Source organism: Delphinus delphis, chromosome 7, assembly GCF_949987515.2.
Source record: "Delphinus delphis chromosome 7, mDelDel1.2, whole genome shotgun sequence".
Taxonomy (NCBI): Eukaryota; Metazoa; Chordata; class Mammalia; order Artiodactyla; family Delphinidae; genus Delphinus; species Delphinus delphis.
The window spans coordinates 13,141,636-13,166,476 of NC_082689.1; the positions used below are offsets into that span (position 1 = coordinate 13,141,636).

Here is a 24,841-nt window from a genome sequence, read left to right on the forward strand (position 1 = left end):
TCTGCATGCCTGATGTCATTGGTTTCTTATAACATCATGAGCTGTAGACACTATTATTATCATCACTGCTTTATCATGGAAAAACCTGCAGCCCAGAGAGCTTGAACACTTTGTCCATGATTACACAGCCAGGAGTTAGGAACAAAATTTGTCCTGGAAAGAAGTCTGATGCTGTGGATCACACTTTTATCTGCTCTACTATACTATGGGCTCAGATGACAATACTAAATGAGTAGAAAAAGAAACGAAAAGAAAAAAGAGAGAGGTATAACATGAAATTAACTTTCCAGAGGACATAATAGTTTTCTTTTGATTTCAATTATTAAGAATTTATCCCTGACAAGCTACTTCCTTATTTTTCCTTCGTATGGATGTTTCCCACTGTAACGAATTTAAACTTGAGTTTAAATTTTAATATTCTCTCCCTCTCTCTCTCTCTCTCTCTCTCTCACACACACACACACACACACACACACACACACACACACTAATAATTCTACTTTCTCCTAATCCAGCCATCAAACTGAAAATTAGACATTTATGTAACATGTATATTGAATTAGTCCAATTTCATTATTAAAAAGTATTTGCCTACTTCGTTAAAGTACCTGCTAAAATCTATTACAATTCTAATAAAGTTGTATAAAATCTAAAAATAAAACAAATCTAAAACCCCAAACATTTATCTCTGCTTGGATTATTCTCTACACAACAGGTAGTTTCCATCCTACCATACGACAAAAGATGTGACTCCTTAAATGTATTAGATAAACCTCTTTTGAAAGGTCTATTTTCAAACAGAAACTTGACAATAGAAAGCTTTCTTCAATTTTCCCCTCCACATTGTTTCCCATTCCAAGTATGTGTCAAGAATTTAACTGCAGCATGAAATTAACCAGTTATAAAACACTGTACTTGTGCCCTTGCCTTCTAAAGCAGAATGCACTAAATAATTTGCCTAATGGCCTCTAACATAAGACCTCAATTTAATAACCAAAGTGCCCTTACTTGTTGGATAAATTCCTGGTGAGAAATGCTCTGTGTGTAATCCATCAAGACATCAATGGCTCAAACGCACGCAAGCGCGCGCACACACACACACACACACACACACACACACAGAGAACTAAAATAAAAATAGAAATCCTGATATGCCAAGTTGACTAGTTTGAAATAAACCATATAGATGACTGTACCTTTTGTGTGAACCCATGAGCTCCCTTGTCCTGTAGCTGTGTCACAGCTGTGTCTGATTGACTCATAGTGGGAGAAGACATGGCCACTCCAAAGACACTCACTTGCCAGGCACCTGACATGTTTCTGTCTCTTTTTTATTAAAAGTTCTCTCCCTTAAAACATTAATTTCAATTGTTGAGGTTGCCAAAAGTTTGGTTTCTAGAAAAGCAATGTTACCGTAGTGATTAAGTGCCAGTTTAAGCATACAACTTTTAGTACGATGGAAATAGCTTCAAATTATTTTTGGCTTACTTTGTAAAACTGCAAGGATTCTTTTAATGACTACTCTTGACAAGCATTTTGCAAACTTACTTATAAATTCAGAGACTGGAGAAGACGGGAACACAGTCTAGCATTTTAGTGACTTGGCTAAGATTTCTCTGACCTCTATTCTCCCATTTCACTTTCACCTTATTTTTTATCTGATTTATTTCCATTTGCTGCTTTGGTTTAGGAGGACTAAGTCCTGCCCACATTTAAATATCTGCAGTAGGGGCTTTCCTGGTGGCACAGTGGTTAAGAATCTGCCTGCCAATGCAGGGGACACGGGTTCAAGCCCTGGTCCAGGAAGATCCCACAGGCTGTGGAGCAACTAAGCCTGTGCACCACGACTACTGAGCCTGCGCTCTAGAGCCCGCGAGCCACAGCTACTGAGCCCACGTGCCACAACTACTGAAGCCCACGTGTCTAGAGCCCGTGTTCCGCAACAAGAGAAGCCACCGCAATGAGAAGCCCACACACCACAACGAAGAGTAACCCTTGCTCACCACAACTAGAGGAAGCCCGCATGCAGCAACGAAGACTCAATGCATCCAAAAATAAATAATAATTAATTAAGAATAAATATCTGCAATATAAGTATCATAAGAGCATTGGCAGCCAATGCAATTACTTATATTTACCTCTCTCAACTACAGAAGTCAAGCTTAAGGGCTTTAGAATTCCCTCAAATTATACTTTCCTGTCTTTTGCCTCATTTTATATTCATTCCATGGTCCCAATGATTCTAAGTCTCAAAAGCCATTGTTCAAAAATTCCTATGCTAATTTATAAACCAGTACAACAGAGGGCTCTTCCTACAGTTTATATGTGTGAGCTGTATTATTTATGTGGCTATTTGCCTTGCTCATAGATGATAATTAGGGCTTAAGTAAGACAAACTGAGGCTGGAGATCATATATAGAAAGTATGCAAGTGGGATTTTTGATGAATGTGACGTCTTTATACCTGAGAAGAAAAATAATTTGATGAAATTTTAATTCATTGTCCCACTATCATTTTAAATACAAAATAACATTTTCTTCACTCATTTTAAAACATCTATCTGAATGAATTTAAAAGGATTGAGGGAAACGTCTTTTTTTCTCCAAAGTTCAGACATGAATATAAACAAAAATTAAATAAAATGTTGACTTTCAGGTCCGATCTTAAACACATGACGTTGCATTTCATCAAGTATCTTAGGGATTATATGGTCCACTTGAGGAGTAAAATGTGTCCAAATCTTCACTTTAGAAAGTTTTCTAAAAAGATAATTTATTTCCATCATTGATGATATCTCATGATCCATGTAGTAAAAGAGATTTTTATTAACTAAACTGACTAAACTGACTAAACTGACTAAACTAAACTGACTAAACTAACTAAACTGACTAAACTAAAATGAGATTTTTATTAACTAAACTGACTACTCAAGGAGTTGAAAGTAGTGAGTGTTTCCATTACATGCTATTTCTTGTCTGCCAGGATATGTTGTGTCCTTATGAGGACCTAACAAGAGCTGCTAGTTGACACGTGGAGATAGTCTTATTGCATCAGGTTGATTATGCTGAGCCTGTTCATTAAAACGAGTTTTATCTGTGTGACTGAGGTAACATAACATGCATGCATTATTAAAGCTCATCTTTAAAAAATAAACACGCATACACGTGTCCAGGAGATCAGGCCATAAGAAGGGGGATACGTCCATTCTTCCACGTGTTCATTGAGGCCATTTCATTTTGTTCCCAGGTTATCATTCCTACAATAGTTCATACATGCCATCAAGCCTGAACTGAGCTTCTCATTCAACTCCGGGGTGACAGAGGTCATCTGTTTTCATATTAACTAAATCACAGTCTGTCTCAAACCAAGATTGCCAGTTGTGTTAAATTAAAGATAGAGGTTTTTGCTGAAGGCAACTTACACAGGGTGTGTTGACACCTTTAAGCTGACTTCATTTTACAATTCTAAGTCACATTGAAATGGAAAGGCTTGGGCAGATAGGGTCACTGCATTAATGACAAATCCGCAAGCGGCATTCTTCCTAAACCCAATACGGGCCTAATCTTTCATTCTTCCACTTTAATGCAATCATGGAACAGTACAGGCTTAGAGTCCCCACCTCATTTCAAAATACTCTCTTAAATGCATGATATCTCCTTAGACACTTTTAATCTTGTAAGGGGTGATAGAAGACTTTCCCTTCCCCTATAGGTGAAAAGGGGTGCTTTTGTTTTCCAGTCATATGTGAAACTGACAGACTTCTTTAGAAAAATCACATGGTGTCAATTCAAACCAGAGTCTCACAGGGTGCATTATATTGTGTCTTGAAAAAGTATCTGTTTAATAGACACATTATATAAAATAGATAATCAACAAGGACCTACTGTATAGCACAGGGAACTCTACCCAATATTCTATAATAACCTATATGGGAAAAGAATCTGAAAAAAGAATAGATATGTGTATCTGTATACCTAAATCACTTTGTTGTACATCTGAAACTATACAACATTGTAAATCAACTATATTCCAATATAAAATAAGATTTTTTTAAAAGCATCTGCTTATAATAATGAATGCTCTGACAGCTAGCTATGGGGAAGGATATTAGTTATGGTATCCATCATTAAGTAGAATTGTTCATGGGTAGAAACCAAACTAGATGCTGTAATTAAAATATTCATGGAAGTAACTAGTTACTCTGTTTCTCATTCCTTTTTATCTTTCTTGTCTTGTGCCTGTTTTCCCGTGATGGATCTCTCTACACTACAGTAATGCTCTCATCTGGCTTTGCAAGATCTGTATTGACTATACACTTTTCCGGTTGCATTTTTAGCTGACACTTTTGGCAATGATGTTTAGTTGGATTACTCCCTGCCAGCTTATTTTTGTTAGATTGGTTCACAGTGTCCTATTCTATTGCTTAGGTCTCCAGTTATCTATCCTTCTGGCTGCTGCTGGTAGTGTTCATTCAGACACACATCATTCTTCTCTTTCACCTGTTAGTCCAGTCTAACCCTGTGAAAAAACTCATCATGAGTCAGGGGAAATTCAGCATGGCATGTATTATTGGTATTGTGATTTGAGTGACAGGCAACCAACACTTAGGGAATAATTTATCTACCTGAATTGGGCTAGACATCACTAATGCACATGGCAGATTGATTGTACGGCTCTAGTGGACGTATTCTTTATTAATGAGATTCAGTATGATTTGCTAAAAAGCCTTTTACTGGGCAGTCATTTTCTGTCCCCCTCCCCCATCGCTCTTTATTCCATTTAATCTGTTGAACCATGTACCATGTTTTGAAAACGTGTTTCTCTCGTCTATTTTATTTGAAATACCTATGCTTTTTAAAATAATTGTGCACAAATTGAACAAAGCACACACACACACACACACACACACACACACACACCCCTCAGATTGGAATTGAAGTGTATTATGAAACACAGGGACCAAGGAAAGGAATTAAAATCCTATAAAGATATTAAGAAGAAATAAAAGTAAAATTATATGGAAAAGAAGACATAATCTGAGAATAAAATTTGGCATTTGAAAAAACTGATTTCTAGAAATGAATGTGTCTATAACAGGAGCTGTAAAGCACATGAGATTTCTTTCTAAATAAGATATGTTATTTGTATTGATCTGCTGAGAGTTGGGAGTGGCTGAGGTTTGGGGCTTTCAAAAAGAGCTCAGTAAAAATCCAGAGAAAAGTCATAAACTACCCACCTCTTAACCTTTTGCTTCATTATCCAGAGGTCACAAGGCAGAAGGGAATAATTTACATCAATTATAATGAGTTTTTTCTGAAACACTTTAAAAGTAACATAAGGGTAAATTATTTCAGATTCTAGTCTCACTCTGATCAAACATTCCCTACAATATAATTTCATACTTAGTATGGGAGGAGGATAAAAAAAGAAGTCACCCCCCTTCTCTTGAGAGAAGAGTCTATATGTACTCTCATTGCTATAGTTATTTCTCCATTGTCTTTATAAAAAATTTCTCCATTACTGTTTGTTTTTTTCTGTAAATCACAAAATGCCATCTCTCCCCAAAACAAAATAGAATTCCAGCTGCTGAAAGAATAACGTTTCCTTAAAAATGATCTACAGAATCACTTGCTCGACAAATGATTTCTAGTCCTGTTTTGTCATTTATCTCCAAAACAAATACTATTTCAATTGTGTATTGTAATAGGCATTGGAACATTTCAAAAAAAATTTTAAGTTATATGTGACAATCTGAATAGAAGCATCCTAGGAGGTTAAGAATCCCTCTAGGAAAATTCTTAAAGAGTTGAGTGTCTCCATGCAATTCTGGTTCCCTTTGAAAAACAGCTGGATAGGTCAGTGTTATAATTACTGCATCAAGTGGTTTAAAGGAAAGAAGATCTCTTTCCTGGTGTGAAGGGCAGGTGGATGCTTTCGTGTGGTTAGCCTCCCCATGGAAGCCTCAAAATAATATGAAGCTGAAATCTTTTAGTAGCATTTACACTGCCATGTTGAAAATATGTTGCTCTCCAGAAAAGAAATCAAATCACAGAGTATTTAAAAACTCATTTTAGACTGTAGCTCTTGTAGATATAAAGTAGTTATGTTATCTTCATGAGTCATTATTTCTTTCTCTGTTCAGCTTTAGCCTAAATGTTACAGCAGTTTCTTCACAGAAAGTATGTATTTCCATGAAAAGGGTAAAAAATTTAGCAGCTCATTGCCAAGAGGGGAAACTTTCAGGGTAGTAGTTCCCTGTAAATATCTGGAAATTCATTAGTGAATTACATTTAAAATATCACATGCTATGCTAGCTTATTTAGTATTCCTTTGGGAAACAGATCATCAGTGCACTGAATGAGTTTGATACAATTTGATATGACAAATGTTTCAAAACCTACTATGCGCAAGAAGCAATTTCTCTGCTCTTGGAAGCCGGTTTAATAATTAAGACTAAAACTACCAATTAGTGCATCCTTTTGAGTCTATTCACGTGCCAAAATTCTTTCAGTCCTCATATAATTTTACCTGTTTTAGGAGAAAGAACAAAAATATGTGTACATGGAGAAGATGAAACAAAATGATAAAGTAAGAAATTCACACTTGGAGTCTGGGTGTATGTGTCATTTGCAATCACTTGAAGCAAACAATCCAATTTCTTTCCTTGTGGTGCTTTCTACCTAAATGGAGGTAGATTTTTTTGGACATGGTGCCATATGTCATTACTAATGTAGCTACATTACGTGATGAAGATGAAGGTAATAATGATGACGGTAAAAGCAATGATAGTAATGATGATAATAATAATAATACCAACAATAATGGCAGCTACCATGATATGGTGGCTACTCCACTGGTTGTTCTACGTGTGTCGTATCTTTATTTCTCTTAACAATACAACAAAAAGAATATTATTATTTCTAATTCACAAACGCGTAAACTTCACTTTAAGAATTAAGGACCCCTTTATGGGTCTCACTAAAGCTAAGAAGTGGAATAAACCAATGCCACCTTCTGTGCAGGGACTGGGATTTTCCCACTACTCAGTTATCCCCTCCTATACCCACACACACACTGTTACTCTAAATTTCCATCTTACAATAGGGTGGTAATCCACAGGTTTAGTAAAATACCCCAGGACAGGAAAACTGTCCAATGTGCATAAATTGACAAACTAATTATCTACATCTACATTTTTGTCTCCATCCTGCCAAAAGGGCCATAAATGAACATGACCAATGCTAATAATTGAATCTACCCATTGTTAGAGCACTTTTCCTTTTTAAAAATGTCAAGTATTCTGCACGCCTACATCTACCTTTCATCTTACTTCTTAGATTATAGGACTAGGATGGTTATCTCTGCCCCAACTGGAAAGCATCTGAGAGCACGGATCACATAGTTCTTAGAATCAAGATCACTTAACTCCACTAACTCCGCACAAAGGCAGAGACCTCCAGGCAATTGTTCATGTGCTCTGGTTAAACTACATGCTTGCCCTTTGCTGAATAAACGTTAAAAATCATCTTTCCTCAAACTTAAATATGTGTGTGTACAACTTTGAATTTTGTATGTCTGTCCTGCATGCCAGGAGGGCAATTTAGCTCCAACCCTGTGATCTAGCAGTTATATTTCTAAGGTACTAGCGTACGAAAATACTTCTAAACGTGCAAAAGACAGTTTGAAAAGAATGTTTTTATAGCATTATCTGGAATAGTAAAAAAAAAAAAAACATTAACAACCTAAAGTTCTATCATGTGGAAAGGATCGAATAAATTATACTGTACACCCTAAAAAAAAGTATTCCAAATTTCTATACAATTCTTCAATTTCATACCCACAAAGTATCAAAAATGAAACACGAAATTCTTACAGATACCGACAAATCATTAAAAGCCTTAACGACATCTCAATATGCCCCAAACTTTTCTCACCAAAACCCCTTTTTCTGCTGTCTTCACCATCCCAGCTAATGGGAATGTCATCTTTTATCTTGCTCTCACACCCCACATCCAATCTGTCACCAAATCCCATCAACTCTACCTTCAAAATGCACCTCCAATTCCACCACTTCTCCCCCTGTCCAGCGCTGCCGCTCTGGTCCATATGCCACCATCTGTCCTTCTCGTGATGGTTTTTACAGGCTCCCAACTGATGCTCCTGCTTCTGCCCCACATAGCAGCCAGAATGATCCTCCTTTGTATTAGAGGAGTCAGATTATGGCATTCTTTCTCCCAAAAGCCTACAAAAAATTCTCATCTCGTCTCAAATGAGTGGAAGCCAAAATCTTGACCGTGACCTCGTGGCCCGTGGCCCCGTTACTTCTGACCTGACCTTCTGACCCCGTGCTTGCTCCCCTCCAGCCACTCTGACCTCCTTATAGCTCCTCCCAACACGTCAGGAATGCTCCCCTCTAAGACCTCTTCTCTGCATGTTCCTTCTTCCTAGAAATCCACCCCGGAGATGCACACGGCTTCTCCCCTCACTTACTCAGGCCCTTTCTCAAATGTGACATCCGTAGTGAGTCTTTTCCTGACCTACCCGTATACCTTTGCACTCTTTCCGAACCCCTGACCTCTACGCCCTGATTCGTTTTCTTCATAGAACGTGTTGCATTTTAACTTGCTCTTTACTCTGTTTATTGTCTGTCTTCCTCACCCCACCCACACCAGATTGTAAATCCCATGAGGGCAAGCTTTTATTGTTTATTTATTTATTTATTTTACTGTTTTGTTCACTGCTTTATCCCAAGCACCTAGAACTGTGCCTGACCTATAATAGATGTTCAATAAATGCTTAATGAAAAACTTTATATAGAAACAAAATATCCACGCAACACGTACAAACATCACCCTAACAGAAAATTAACAAGTCTTCTTGGTGAAGCTCTTCTTCACTGCTGAACCACTTCATTTCTTATTCAAACATCAGGATATGCTGAATGGTATACTTAGTCCCAAACCAAAGACTAAAATGCAATTTACTAATTAAAATAGTGGATTTTAAAGGCTGGTATTTTTATTTTTAAAACAGCTTCCTTGTACATCTTAATGAAAGTGCTTTTCTGTAAAAAAATTTTTTCTCCCTCTGCTTCCTGGCAGGCTAGTTATATTCATATTCTAGCATGGACATGAATATTCTGTCCTCTATTTCCAAATATGAATGTTATTGAGAAGAACTCTAGAGGCATGTGTTTCACGCAGAGATTCGTTTTGGGAGAGGGGCTTGATTTTCCGTCTATCAATTCATGATTAAAGCTAATTTCAAGGTGATCCATACATTTATAATGAAGATGTTTTCTTCAGGCTATGTCAAAGTTGGACAGAAGCCTTCAAGCTATTTTATTAACATGCTCAGCCTCTGCTCTAGCCATATCATTTGTTACATTAGACATGTTCTCTAAGCTATATCGCATTTTTAGTAGCTAAAAAAAAAATCCCCTGACTCATACCCTTGCTCAATAATAATTTATTTTCCTTATCTGGGTTTTTAAACCTTTTCCAAAGACCATGCTTACTTAAAGATTGAGAATATCCTCTGATAGGCTGAAGAGTATAAAGAAACAGCCCTAGACTAAAAACTATTGCCTCATTAATCTATAACCATCTCTAAATATTTAACACTACTTCTGAAAGAAAGGGTACCTTAAATTTTCCAATGGGTTTCTTTTCAGTGATTCATGTCGCCACAGGTTTGGCTGTTTGGAAGGTTCACTCTTGCTGTGATTTCCTCAGCGTAAGAAGAGCTTAATTCTCAGGCTGACTGACAGTCTCACGTGGGATTGTGTTCTAAAAAGCCCCTCCTCTTGCCAACATCTGTCTATTTATTTCAGATACAGAATAGACACTGAACTTCTTAAAACGTACAGTGAGTGCTAGGTCCCAGATGTAATTAAAGTTGAAACAACCAGAAGTACAAATAGCTCTCAGAAAGGTATGTGAGAAGAATAAAGGCTTACCTTAACACGAGCCATTAAAGGTCCCTCTCAACGTGACCTCCAATTGCCTTGGCAGGTGATGGAGTGAAAAACCTAAAATCGCATCTATTACAAATACAGATGTAATGTGAATTGCAAACAGAGGAATGCTGATGTTTGTATAAATCCTCTTAAGATGGTGGCGACCCTTACTGAAAACAGGAGCCCAGCAGGACAGACACCATTTTGACTTATAAAGTGAACTGGCACAACAGCCAAAATGGACAAATGTGGTGTCCTTAGGCTAAGTGCGGAAAGTTAATATTAATGAGCATAAGTGGTATCATTAGATATACGCTCATTAATATTAACTTTCCCCTCCAGCGCTAAAAAAAATAGAACATTTTAAATAAATCAATTCGTTTAGGATCAGCCTTGTAGACTTGGCTTCTGGCTCAACATAGAGCAGTGAGGGATGAACAAGGCAAATTACTGAATTCTCTCCTCTAATCGTACGGTCCTATGAATAAAAATCTCCCCATGCATTTGGTATTCTAGTGAAAATTACTCCAATGTCTGGATATCTTATTTAGCTTTGAAAAAAGAAACCTGGATGCACAATTTTAGCAACAACAAAAAAATAAGCAAAGCATCTTGTGGTCCTCTGAAATGATTAATAGAAAAATGATTGGAATTAATCACAAACACAAGAGGAAGCTGAAATTAGAGAGGGTTATTAAGATACTCTCTGCTGTTTAATCTCACCCCCTTATCAACACATTAACCTTGTTTCCTCTGCCTGAGCCCTGCGTCCTACAGCAAAATTAGGTCAGAAATTCACATCAGATCAGATCAGCTGATTCATTCCAGCAAGACCCTGACACGCTGCAGATTTGGGTTTCATTCTAGATAGGAGTATGGCTGAGGGCTTTGGGGGTTTGCTCCCTATGCTTTAAGCATAGGAGATAGAGCTGGCTGTAGAGTATTTCTAAATATTCTAAGCTAGCTGTAGAGTATTTCTGAAAGTTTCTGAACCCTGTTTCATTTAACGGTCCTCACTTCACCTGAACAAAATGAACATCCATTTTCATACACAAATAGAGCATTTCATTTTTCTACATACCTGCAATTAAATCAAACCCAGTGAGATTACCTATTCGTGACCAAAGTAGCTATTCATGTTGCACTGAATGGATATATCGCTCGCTAAAATGTACTTCAGTAAATGCTCCCTATTTCCATAAAGTCTGTCACAAATCATGAGTATGATTCCAGAAGCCATAACTATCTAAATAGGATTTATGTAACTGTTAACATTTCTCTAGTAAGAGCTCTCAATGTAATTATGTCTTTGGGTAATCATTTAAAATATTAACCAATTCTAAACTTTGGTATCAGAATCGTTTGCTTTTTTTAAGTAACGACGCTTTAGTAAAGGGAAAGCAATTTTTTTTTAATTTTTACTTTTTTTTTCTGTATCGTCTAAAGGATGAACTTTCCTGGTGCTTTGTTTCTCTTTGACTAACAGAGATACTGAAACCTTCAAATTTAAATAAGTTCCAAGTATATATCCTAATATACAAATGCATGTATTTTTTTAAAGGAGCTGTAACTAATCTAATTCCATTTCTGACTGTCACTTTTAAACAGGAAATATAACCTCATATAGATCCCTTGAGGGCATCCACAGGGAATAGAGACATTCCTAATCAGCTTAAGTAGTCCTTTGTGTCAGAACCACTTTGCTAAAGTCCAGAGCTGTCTTGCGGACTTGCAATGTTTGGGAGAATTTCACTAATGTAGCATTTGTTTTATTAGAAAAAAAAAAATTCAACCCCTTTCTACAACAGAAAAAATACTCAGAAAGGCATGCACTGGGAGCACATTTTCTTGTTGCTTTTTATTTAAGGGATATGTCCTATATTGTTTTCAAAATACTGTGGCTAATAGTAAAATGAGACAATGCAGGGACTAGCTCCAGAATCCAGATAGAAAAATTCACATGAAGGGAAGGAAGCCTCAAACCTAAGCATGCATCGTTTAGTATACCAGACGATCTTTTATTGCCCCTCTTCCTCAGTGAATATTCTTACTGGATGTCCTGAACAAGATGTTTCCTATAAAGAGTGACTCCTCAAAGCAGACATATGTTCACAGGTACACACAGGTACTGCCTTACAGGTTGTTTGTAACCAGACTGTTCTCATTGGTCAGTTGCCTCCTTCTTAATGGCTAGTGCCTATGTGTGTCAATGGTTCAATATACCTAGCATCTCTGTCTTAAACATCCCTCTTCACCCACACACATGACAAACTAGGGTTTTGTAACCCATCTCAAGTGATCTCACTCGTTTGAAACTGTAGGTTTTGCATGTTTGTTTTCTAATAGGCTTTTTAATAAAAAATAAAATCTCATTTAACAGTGCCTACAGAAAACCATTAGAATTTAAAATAGCAGAAATGATGAGCTACTGAAATATTTTTTTCATTCTCCATTAACTTTTCGCCTTTGAGTCTATCTCTCTCTTTCTTTCTCACCAAATGTTATTTGGAGCTGTTAAGAAAAGTACTAATGAACAGTATCACTTTTTATGTATTTGAAATGTTTCACCCAATAAGACTTTTCAGTAAAATCCCATTTGAGAAATGGAAGTGAAGGTACAAGAAAGTTAGTAGTGACAAAGGACTCAAGTTAGTTTAAAAATAAGGAATTGGGCTCAGAAAGCGTAAGTGACTTAGAACACTGAGAATGTGATGAGGGTATTCCTTTTCTAAGAGCTCAGTGTTTTAAGCTTCCCAGCTTCAACACAAAAGGCATTTTAGCACACATGTGATCTAGAAGGTCAATCATATGAAATCCTATTTCCATTTTTTAAGCAATCCCTGGCAGTCTGCACATTTCTGAAATTGCAACTGGCATATTTCACAGAGAATTATCATCAATGCCTTTTCAAGGTCAAACATGCTCCATCTTTAGATTTCTCAGCATTTATATCCTATATATTAAATCATAGTATATATTAAAGAAGGCATTTGGCAGACGTGTTAAAGAATTTTAATTGATTAGACTGTGTTCGTTAATGTCATGTTGAATTTTCTCTACAACTTGACATAAATTGCACGTTAAAAGTATTAAATTATGTGTGAAATTTAGATGTGGGTATTCTGCTTTGGTCGCCATCTCTGGAACTCAGAATTCCTGTGTGACCAGAATCTTGCTAGGGAATTTTCAAAAATTTTAAAAATACACTTCCTATTAGGAACATTGTTGAAGCAATTCTAAAAATGTACTGTGAGAATATTCTATATAATATTTAAGATTTATTATATTTTTAAATTGTCAGAATCCCAGAATACTGGTCACCATATGAACAAAATAAAAATTAAATTTGAACATTTCAGCGGGTACTGAGATGGAATAACTTGAGCTATCTGCAGCTACAGCCCCACCCCAAGTCAGGGAGGACTTTAGTCTCCTCCTGCTGCCCAATCATGACACTTTTGGCTCCTTTCATGTTTTCCCTCTCCAACTCTTCCCAAGACAACATCCAGAGACTTCTATGTATGTCCTCACACTGTGCATGGGCCCTGCTTTTGTAAAAGAAAGTCATCTGGACAACATGGATGGATCATAATACTAAGTGACGTAAATATCCTATGATATCACTTATATGTGGAATCTAAAAAAAGAATGATACAAATGAACTTATTTACAAAACAGAAAGAGACTCATAGACTGAAAACAAACTTATAGTTGCTAAAGGGGAAAGGAGGGGAGGGATAAATTAGGAATTCGGGATTAACAGATACACACTACGATATATAAAATAGATAAACAACAAGGACCTACTGTAGAGCACAGAGAACTATATTCAGTATTTTGTAATAATGTATAAAGGAAAAGAATCTGAAAAATTATATATATATATATATATTCACTTTGCTATACACCTGAAACATTGTAAATCAACTATACTTCAATAAAAAACAACAACAACCTCAACAAAAAATAAACAAAAAAGAAAGTCATCTGAGAAGTCTCAAAATTTAGGAGATTTTACTAGTATTTTTTCTCTTCCAAAGATATTTGCACTTTAAATTAGGATTCCAGAAAACATTTGGGGGAAAGAGTGTAGGAAAGAGTGGGGAGGAGTTACTGATAGCAAGATACATACTACGTCTTTCAGTTCCGAGCGTGTGTGATACCTATGGCACAATAATAAAATGGTGTTTGAGGAGCCAGGTTTGGGACCGTCATACAGAATTAGTCATCCGTTCATTCATCGCTCAGTCACCTGTACATCGTGGCTGAACACTCCTATCTGAAATACTTGAGATCCCATCCCTTCCCACCTACTCAAGGACATAATCACAGTAATTTTTCCTTCCCTCTCTTAAGTCATTAACATTTCCCTTTCTACTGTAATCTTTCATATCAGCATTTCAGATAAGCTAGTTTTCGCTCTGCTTAAAGGGAAAAACCAGTAAAACAGAACACTATAGACCTCTCTTCCCCCTTCAACTGCTCTCCATATTTGTGAATTTTGTTTAACCTCGAAAGTTCCTAAAATAGTTCTCTATTCCTCTCTTCCTTGTTTCAATTCCTCTTTTCGCATCCTCTTGTGAACATGACTCCACTGCGTTTTGTCCCCAGACCTCCACCAAAACTGTTCTTGTCAACAACACCAATGTAGTAAAAGGCATTATTCAATCCTCAGGATTCAATATATTTGATCTACCAGTAAAATCTCTCTTCTTTAATCACTTTTGTCATTTCACTCTGAGGCAACACCCGCCTTGGAGATTCTTCTCTTATCCCACTAGCTGTTCTTACTGGATTCTTCTACTGTTCCTGTCATGTAAACAGTTAGGTGTCCCAAGGAACAGTCCTGTGTGCTTTTATCCTCTCTATCTAATTTTAGGTCCTAGGGATCCTTAACCAGGCTCATGACTGTAAAAAATCTATGACTCTCATATTAAAACCTCCAGGTTTGATCTCCACCATGAGCCCTGGATCCAACTGCCTATCCAGAATTCTCCACTTGAATATCTAAAAGAGCTCCCAGCACTGGCTTATGAAAGCTGAACTCCCATTCCCCCACCATTTAAACTAAATTTACTCCTGTTTTAGTCTTTACCATTTCATTAAGTGGATACAGCATTCTTCTAGTTGTTTCAGGAAAAACGAAACATAACATAACAACAACAGAACCAGAACAGCAACGAGACAAACTTGAGAGCCATCTTCAATTCCTTTCTCTTATTCAACTTCTATGTCTCATCAATTAGAAACTTTCACTGGTGCCCCAAATTTGAGCATTTTATGCCACATTTACTAGTACCACCCTGGTCCAAACTACCATCATCTCTCACTTGAATTACTGCAAAAGCTTTCTCTCTGAATTCCCTGCATCCAACTATGCCCTGTCCATCTGTTCAACACATAAAAACCAGAGTAATCCTTGTTAAAAAAGGGCAGTTTAGGGTATGCCATACCTCTGCTCAAGAAATCTTCAATGAATTTCTTTTTTCTTTTAGAAAAAACATGAACTTATAATGCTCTACATTACCTGGTGGCCCCACTACCAGTCGAACTTAGACCCCTTCCATCTTTGCTTGGTCACCACACGACACCTTCCCCTCTTGGAACACATCAAACTTGCTGTTTCTTCTGTCGAGAATTCTCTTCCCCAGACAGCCATGTGGCTCCTGTCTCTGGCAACAGGCTCCCAATGTCTAATGTCTCTGCTCAGCTGTTGTTGGATTTCAGAGGTCTTCCCTGGCCTCTATTCTTATTGCCCTCACCCTGCTTTATTTTACAGTGTAAACATTTATTACCACCTATCATATATATTTATTTATACTTATTTCTTTCATGTTGCCTCTCTTTCACCCTCCTCTCAGAATATAATTCTTTTATAACCAGGAACTTTGTTCTGTTCATTGCTGTCTCATAAAGGTCTAGAACATTTCCTGGCACTTAGTAAGGTTTCAATAAATATTTCACCAATGAATGAATATACTTAACAGCAAGTTGTTTATTGAACAATAAGTTGGCTTCAGATCCTGTTCTAAGAACTGTATATACCAATAGTCATTCTTCTCATGAAACTTACATTGTAACTTGAACATCATCAACCACGTCACATATTGTGTGCATGGTTTGCTCATTGTCTCTAATCACCTTGACCTCAGGTGAGAGATGCCCTATCTAGCTCACGGGTTCAGCATCATTTCTTGCTTCCAGGATTAAAGCCTCTATGCCTGACCCCTTATTTCATGGGTGGGGTCAGAATTCAACTTGAACATCAGCTCACTTTACTATGACCTGGCAGTCTGTTGACCTCTAGTTGGTGTCCCCATGCCTGGGACATTGGTTTATTCTTCAACTCTACCCACGTCTACTGACAAATCCCGAATAGCCTCATCATCTAAAATGCCACCGTCACTAGGTCACCGTGACATAAAGTACACACACTTATAACTCTCCTGTGGGGAACACCAACTACTGTGGCAACAACAGCCTTACAAGCAACACTGCTATGGAACCTTGAGAGTAAGCCGGCTTCAGGCATACCTACTCCCACATCTCTGGCTTATGTCCTGCCATGGAAACAATGAAAGTGCACAGTAACTGAACATCTATCTCCTCAAATGCCAGATCCTAGAAGGCTCTTGTTTCTTCCTGCTACCAGTGGGTTCTTCATTTGCCTCCTAATCTGATTATAGAAAGATAAACTGCTAATTTAAAACTGACAAGCAGGGATTTCCCTGGTGGCACAATGGTTAAGAATCTGCCTGCCAATGCAAGGGACATGGGTTCGAGCCCTGGTCCAGGAAGATCCCACATCCCACATGCCACGGAGCAACTAGGCCCGTGCACCGTAACTACTGAGCCTGTGCTCTAGAGCCCGGAGCCACAACTACTGAGCCTGTGTGCCACAACTGCTGAGGCCCGCGCACCTGGGGCCCGTGCTCACCACAATGAGAAACCCGCGCACCACGACAAAGAGTGGCCCCCGCTCTCTGCAACTAGGGAAAGCCAGCATGCAGCAACGAAGACTCAACACAGCCAATAAATAAATACACTTATTAAAAAATAAAACTGACAAGTACCTTTTTTTCTCCCCTCTTTGAATCTTTACTTATTTGATACAAGAAAGAACACTCATACTCAGAAGAACTGTTTCAAACAAGACATCGACATTGATTAAACATACACCTCCCCCCAACACACACACACAGGGTAGGTGACTTCTCTTGCCCTTACTCTGTTCTTAAGCAGGGCTAGACTACAGTTTTATATTGCGTTGACAGTGTGATGTGGAAGCAAAATTGTCCAGATCGTTTGGGACTTTTTCAATTCAACGTGTGATCTGAACTATCTTTATGTTTATGGCTTGTAATATAATTCTAGAAAATATTGCTTTGTTAATGTAGCAGGAACTAACACAAAGTTTACTTAACTGAATTTCCTGGACCTCATTTACCATGCAATGACAGGGTTTTGCTGTGTCTCCACCTACCTAAATTCTAGCCCCTTGTCCCCTGGACTTTTGACTCCTTGGAATTGTTGGTAATGCCCCTTTGAACACTTGGCCACTTAAAATGTGTCATTTTTACTTTCTTAATATCTATGGATCTTTAGATAGAAATTTTATGAGGTTGTTGATGAAACACAGAAGCTAATAATACAGTGATAAGCACCCTGGGGTGCTCTGTACAATCTAATAGAACTATTCAGCAAATAATTTTGTCTCTATGCTTAGAGAAAAGAGGGAATTATGTTTAATGGCAAGATTGGGAAACTTTAGATTTTAGAGATGAAGTTATTTTAGAAATCACGTAGGATAACCTTTTTTGTTCTGAGTTTCTGAAACCTTAGACTCACAAAAGTAAATTAAAATGTTTACATACATATAGAAGTTCAGGGTTTCCCTGGTGGTACAGTGGTTAAGAATCTGCCTGCCAGTGCAGAGGACACGGGTTCGACCCCTGGTCTGGGAAGATCCCAAATGCCTCGGAGCAACTAAGCCCACATGCCACAACTACTGAGCCTATGCTCTAGAGCCAGAGCTCCACAACGAGAGAAGCCACAGCAATGAGAAGCCCGTGGGCACCACAACAAAGAGTAGCCCGCTTGCCCGAAGACCCAATGCAGCCAAAAATAAATAAATAAAATAAATAAATGTATAAAAAAATACATCTTGGTTTAAAAAAAAAAGTTCATCAGAGGTACTGAGCAGAAAAAAAAAATGTTGTTCTAAGAAAGGGCACTTAGTGCATCCTAGAAAGGAACCTGTGGTACCAACTAAAATTAGATAGAAATAAAAAATAAGATATCTCAGAATAACATCTGCAATTATGAATACGTTTATCAAGCATGCCATTTTACAAATCTTTGTATACCTGGTAATAGAATAGATTTCCATTTGAATAGTCCAGAGAAAAAAGATGACACTCTTTCAACTAATCTTGTACAGAATTTCCAAATCTCTCGCCCTCTTTCTCTCTCTCTTCCTTCCCACCCTCCCGTACAGAGTTGTTTGCCATTAAATGATTGGAATAGTGCATCCTTACCTAGCGTCTTTATAAGAATCAATAGTTTACCTTAAAAGAATATGTTCTTTTCCTTCATATCATAATGTTCACAGAGAGTAAGCAAAAGGATTACTTCCAGATTAGATGAAAAATCCACCAACTGGCTATCAAAATAGCTTATTATTACCATTCAGTTATCCAGGCAATTGATGGATTCATTTCCTAAATTCTGTCTCTTTGCACTTAGTAAATGGACTCCATTGAAGAAATAGGACTCCATCAAACACATATCTCTACCTGTAACCCCGCAACACATACACTCAGAAAATATTGTAACATTTTTTGGAAAAATCAAAAGATGTGTATCCTTACTTTGGTCTCAGCACGCTAGGGAACTTAGTCTCCATTTGGAGGCTGCAATCGGGGCTCATTTGCTTGTAGCAGGTAGGTTTTGCAGCATAAAAGTCATTTCATTTGAACAAACCTGGGGCACTCAGTACCAGACAAGAGATGTAATAGCCACAGAATTCTACACAGAGGGCACACACTGAGTATTCTACTTCAGAAACTCACATAATTATAATTACTGACAAGTCTTTTCATAATCTAGGAAGATGGTGAACTCTCTTATAAGGATGATACAAAGACCATTAAATATAGAGATTTTCATTAAATATTAAAGTGTGTGTTCCCTTAATCTTTTATCGAGAGATTGTTCAGGATGAACTTTTATTTAGAGGAAACTGAATTCTTTCCCCACCCCATCTGCCTCTCCATACTCACGACACAAAAGTAAACAACTTGTTAACTAAGGCAAGTGTCCTGTCTGCGTTGTGTTTTCATCACAGTTGAGAAGACACTTCTACTTTGTCTCCTCAAGTCTAACTTTGACAAACCCCTTCTTGACCAGGTGACAGCATCACAGCCTCTGCAGAACTCACAGATACCCTGAGGTGTGCACAACTCAGAACACTTTCATTTATACCTACCGTTTTATTGCTTCTTCTTGTCTTCGGCGTTTTTCATTCTTTTCCTTCAAGTAGGCCAGGTTTGTTTCATTTCTCAAGCGATCATTTTCTCGCGCAATGTCCGATGCATTCTGAATAACCAATCCGTCGTAGGCCTTCATCCCCATATCCTCAATATACTGGAGAAATGTGTCCAGAGGGTCTTCCTCAGGATTAGAACTCATCATCCTGGAGGATTTCATGTGAAAAGGAACACTTCCTGTGGGATGAGAACACATTTTACCTTCATCAAAGATGTGGATAAAAGCAAGGTGCTGCTTATTCTCTTAACATCTTGTCAGCCCCAAACTCCAATGATTACGGCGGGATCTACTTGGAGAAAATGTCTCATTAGAAATTACAGTCGGGAGGCTTCCGGGAAGATGGCGGAAGAGTAAGACGCGGAGATCACCTTCCTCCCCACAGACACACCAGAAATACATCTACACGTGGAACAACTCCTACAGAACACCTACTGAACGCTGGCAGAAGACCTCAGACCTCCCAAAAGGCAAGAAACTCCCCACGTACCTAGGGCAAAAGAAAAAACAGAGACAAAAGAATAGAGACGGGACCTGCACCAGTGGGAAGAAGCTGTGAAGGATGAAAGGTTTTCACACACTAGGAGCCCCTTCGCGGGCGGAGACAGTGGGTGGCGGAGGGGGAAGCTTCGCAGCCACGGAGGAGAGCACAGCAACAGGGGTGCGGAGGGCAAAGCAGAGAGAATCCCGCACAGAGGATCAGGGCCGACCGGCACTCACCAGCCCGAGAGGCTTGTCTGCTCACCCGCCGGGGTGGGCGGGGCTGGGAGCTGAGGCTCGGGCTTCGGTCGGAGCGCTGGGAGAGGACTGGGGTTGGCGGCGTGAACACAGCCTGCAGGGGGTTAGTGCGCCACGGCTAGCCGGGAGGGAGTCCGGGGAAAAGTCTGGACCTGCCGAAGAGGCAAGAGACTTTTTCTGCCCTCTTTGTTTCCTGGTGCGCGAGGAGAGGGGATTAAGAGCGCTGCTTAAAGGAGCTCCAGAGACGGGCCGTGAGCCGCGGCTAAAAGCGTGAACCCCAGAGACGGGCATGGACGCTAAGGCTGCTGCTGCCGCCACCAAGAAGCCTGTGTGCGAGCACAGGTTACTATCCATACCCCGCTTCCTGGGAGCCTGGGCAGCCCGCCACTGCCAGGGTCTCGGGATCCAGGGACAACGCCCCCGGAAGAACGCACGGCGCGCCTCAGGCTGGTGCAACGTCTCGCCGGCCTCTGCCGCCGCAGGCCCGCCCCGCACTCCGTGCCCCTCCCTCCCTCCGGCCTGAGTGAGCCGGAGCCCCGAATCAGCGGCTCCTTTAAACCCATCCTGCCTGAGCGAAGAACAGACGCCCTCCGCCGACCTACACGCAAAGGCGGGGCCAAATCCAAAGCTGAGCCCCTGGGAGCTGTGAGAACAAAGAAGAGAAAGGGAAATCTCTCCCTGCAGCCTCAGAAGCAGCAGATTAAAGCTCCACAATCAACTTGATGTCTGTGGAATACGTGAATAGACAACGAATCATCCCAACTTGAGGACGTGGACTTTGAGAGCAAGATTTATTCTGTATAGCTTTGCTTCCACCATTTGTCCTCTGGTTCTATCCGTCCGTTTTTATTTTTTGTGTTTTTTTTAAATTTTTTTCTTAATAATTATTTTTTTATTTTAATAACTTTATTATATTTTATCTTACTTTATTTTATTTTACTTTATCTTCTTTCTTTCCTTCCTTCCCTTCTTCCTTCCTTCCTTCCTTCCTTCCTCCCTCCCTCCCTCCCTCCCTCCTTTCTTTCTTTCTTTCTACTTCTACTAATTCTTTCTCTCTACTTTTTCTCCCTTTTATTCTGAGCCATGTGGGTGAAAGGCTCTTGGTGCTGCAGCCAGGAGTCAGTGCTGTGCCTCTGAGGTGGGAGAGCCAACTTCAGGACACTGGTCCACAAGAGACCTCCCAGCTCTACATAATATCAAACGGCGAAAATCTCCCAGAGATCTCCATCTCAACACCAGCACCCAGCTTCACTCAATGACCAGCAAGCTACAGTGCTGGACATCCTATGCCAAACAACTAGCAAGACAGGAACACAACCCCACCCATTAGCAGAGAGGCTGCCTAAAATCATAATAAGTCCACAGACACCCCAAAACACACCAACAGACGTGGACCTCCAACCAGAAAGACAAGATCCAGCCTCATTCACCAGAACACAGGCACTAGGCCCCTCCACCAGGAAGCCTACACAACCCACTGAACCAACCTTAGCCACTGGGGACAGACACCAAAAACAATAGGAACTACGAGCCTGCAGCCTGCAAAAAGGAGACCCCAAACACACTAAAATAAGCAAAATGAGAAGACAGAAAAACACACAGCAGATGAAGGAGCAAGATAAAAACCCACCAGACCTAACAAATGAAGAGGAAATGGGCAGTCTACCTGAAAAAGAATTCAGAATAATGATAGTAAAGATGATGCAAAATCTTGGAAATAGAATGGACAAAATGCAAGAAACATTTAACAAGGACCTAGAAGAACTAAAGACGAAACAAACAACGATGAACAACACAATAAATGAAATGAAAAATACTCTAGATGGGATCAATAGCAGAATAACTGAGGCAGAAGAATGGATAAGTGACCTGGAAGATAAAGTAGTGGAAATAACTACTGCAGAGCAGAATAAAGAAAAAAGAATGAAAAGAACTGAGGACAGTCTCAGAGACCTCTGGGACAACATTAAACACACCAACATTCGAATTATAGGGGTTCCAGAAGAAGAAGAGAAAAAGAAAGGGACTGAGAAGATATTTGAGGAGATTATAGTTGAAAACTTCCCTAATATGGGAAAGGAAATATTTAATCAAGTCCAGGAAGCACAGAAAGTCCCATACAGGATAAATCCAAGGAGAAATATGCCAACACACATATTAATCAAACTGTCAAAAATTAAATACAAAGAAAACATATTAAAAGCAGCAAGGGAAAAACAACAAATAACACACAAGGGAATCCCCATAAGGTTAACAGCTGATCTTTCAGCAGAAACTCTGCAAGCCAGAAGGGACTGGCAGGACATATTTAAAGTGATGAAGGAGAAAAACTGGCAATGAAGATTACTCTACCCAGCAAGGATTTCATTCAGATTTGATGGAGAAATTAAAACATTTACAGACAAGCAAAAGCTGAGAGACTTCAGCACCACCAAACCAGCTTTACAACAACTGCTAAAGGAACCTATCTAGGCAAGAAGCACAAGAGAAGGAAAAGACCTACAATAACGAACCCAAAACAATTAAGAAAATGGGAATAGGAACATACATATTGATAATTACCTTAAATGTAAATGGACTAAATGCTCCCACCAAAAGACACAGATTGGCTGAATGGATACAAAAACAAGACCCATATATTTGCTGTCTACAAGAGACCCACTTCAGACCTAGAGACACATACAGACTGAAAGTAAGGGGATGGAAAAAGATATTTCATGCAAATGGAAACCAAAAGAAAGCTGGAGTAGCAATTCTCATATCAGACAAAATAGACTTTAAAATAAAGACTATTAGAAGAGACAAAGAAGGACACTACATAATGATCAAGGGATCAATCCAAGAAGATATAACAATTGTAAATATTTATGCACCCAACATAGGAGCACCTCAATACATAAGGCAAATACTAACAGCCATAACAGGGGAAATCAACAGTAACACATTCATAGTAGGGGACTTTAACACCCCACTTTCACCAATGGGGTGACAATGGACAGATCATCCAAAATGAAAATAAATAAGGAAACACAAGCTTTAAATGATACATTAAACAAGATGGACTTAACTGATATTTATAGGACATTCCATCCAAAAATAACAGAATACACATTTTTCTCAAGTGCTCATGGAATATTCTCCAGGATAGATCATATCTTGGGTCACAAGTCAAGCCTTGGTAAATTTAAGAAAATTGAAATTGTTTCAAGTATCTTTTCCGATCACAACACTATGAGACTAGATATCAATTACAGGAAAAGATCTGTAAAAAATACAAACACATGGAGGCTAAACAATACACTACTCAATAACGAAGTGATCACTGAAAAAATCAAAGAGGAAATTAAAAAATACCTAGAAACAAATGACAATGGAGACATGATGACGCAAAATCTATGGGATGCAGCAAAACAGTTCTAACAGGGAAGTTTATAGCAATACAATCCTACCTTAAGAAACAGGAAACATCTCGAATAAACAACCTAACCTTGCACCTAAAGCAATTAGTGAAAGAAGAACAAAAAACGCCAAAGTTAGCAGAAGGAAAGAAATCATAAAAATCAGATCAGAAATAAATGAAAAAGAAATGAAGGAAACGATAGAAAAGGTCAATAAAACTAAAAGCTGGTTCTTTGAGAAGATAAACAAAATTGATAAACCATTAGCCTGATTCATCAAGAAAAAAAGGGAGAAGACTCAAATCAATAGAATGAGAAATGAAAAAGAAGTAACAACGGACACTGCAGAAATACAAAAGACCATGAGAGATTACTACAAGCAACTCTATGCCAATAAAATGGACAACCTGGAAGAAATGGACAAATTCTTAGAAATGAGCAACCTGCCAAGACTGAATCAGGAAGAAATAGAAAATATGAACAGACCAATCACAAGCACTGAAATTGAAACTGTGATTAAAAATCTTCCAACAAACAAAAGCCCAGGACCAGATGGCTTCACAGGCGAATTCTATCAAACATTTAGAGAAGAGCTAACACCTATCCTTCTCAAAACCTTCCAAAATATAGCAGAGGGAGGCACACTCCCAAACTCATTCTACGAGGACACCAGCACCTTGATACCAAAACCAGACAAGGATGTCACAAAGAAAGAAAACTACAGGCCAATATCACTGATGAACATAGATGCAAAAATCCTCAACAAAATACTAGCAAACAGAATCCAACAGCACATTAAAAGGATCATACACCATGATCAAGTGGGGTTTATTCCAGGAATGCAAGGATTCTTCAATATATGCAAAACAATCAATGTGATAAACCATATTAACAAATTGAAGGAGCAAAACCATATGATCATCTCAATAGATGCAGAGAAAGCTTTCGACAAAATTCAACACCAATTTATGATAAAAACCCTGCAGAAAGTAGGCATAGAGGGAACTTTCCTCAACATAGTAAAGGCCATATATGACAAACCCACATCCAACATTGTCCTCAATGGTGAAAAACTGAAAGCACTTCCGCTAGGATCAGGAACAAGACAAGGTTGCTCACTCTCACCACTCTTATTCAACTTAGTTTTGGAAGTTTTAGCCACAGCAATCAGAGAAGAAAAGGAAATAAATGGAATCCAAAT

At 38.7% G+C, this 24,841-nt stretch overlaps 1 protein-coding gene across 1 annotated transcript in view; it reads right to left on the reverse strand.

Moving 5' to 3' along the window:
- The window catches only part of NYAP2 (neuronal tyrosine-phosphorylated phosphoinositide-3-kinase adaptor 2), a 246,692-nt gene extending 227,026 nt beyond the window's left edge, over window positions 1-19,666 (reverse strand). The window contains exon 1 of the mRNA XM_060015500.1: window positions 19,446-19,666. Within this exon, the coding sequence (XP_059871483.1) occupies window positions 19,446-19,666 (221 nt within the window). The remainder of the gene's footprint in view (window positions 1-19,445) is intronic.
- Between the last annotated feature and the right edge of the window lie 5,175 nt (window positions 19,667-24,841).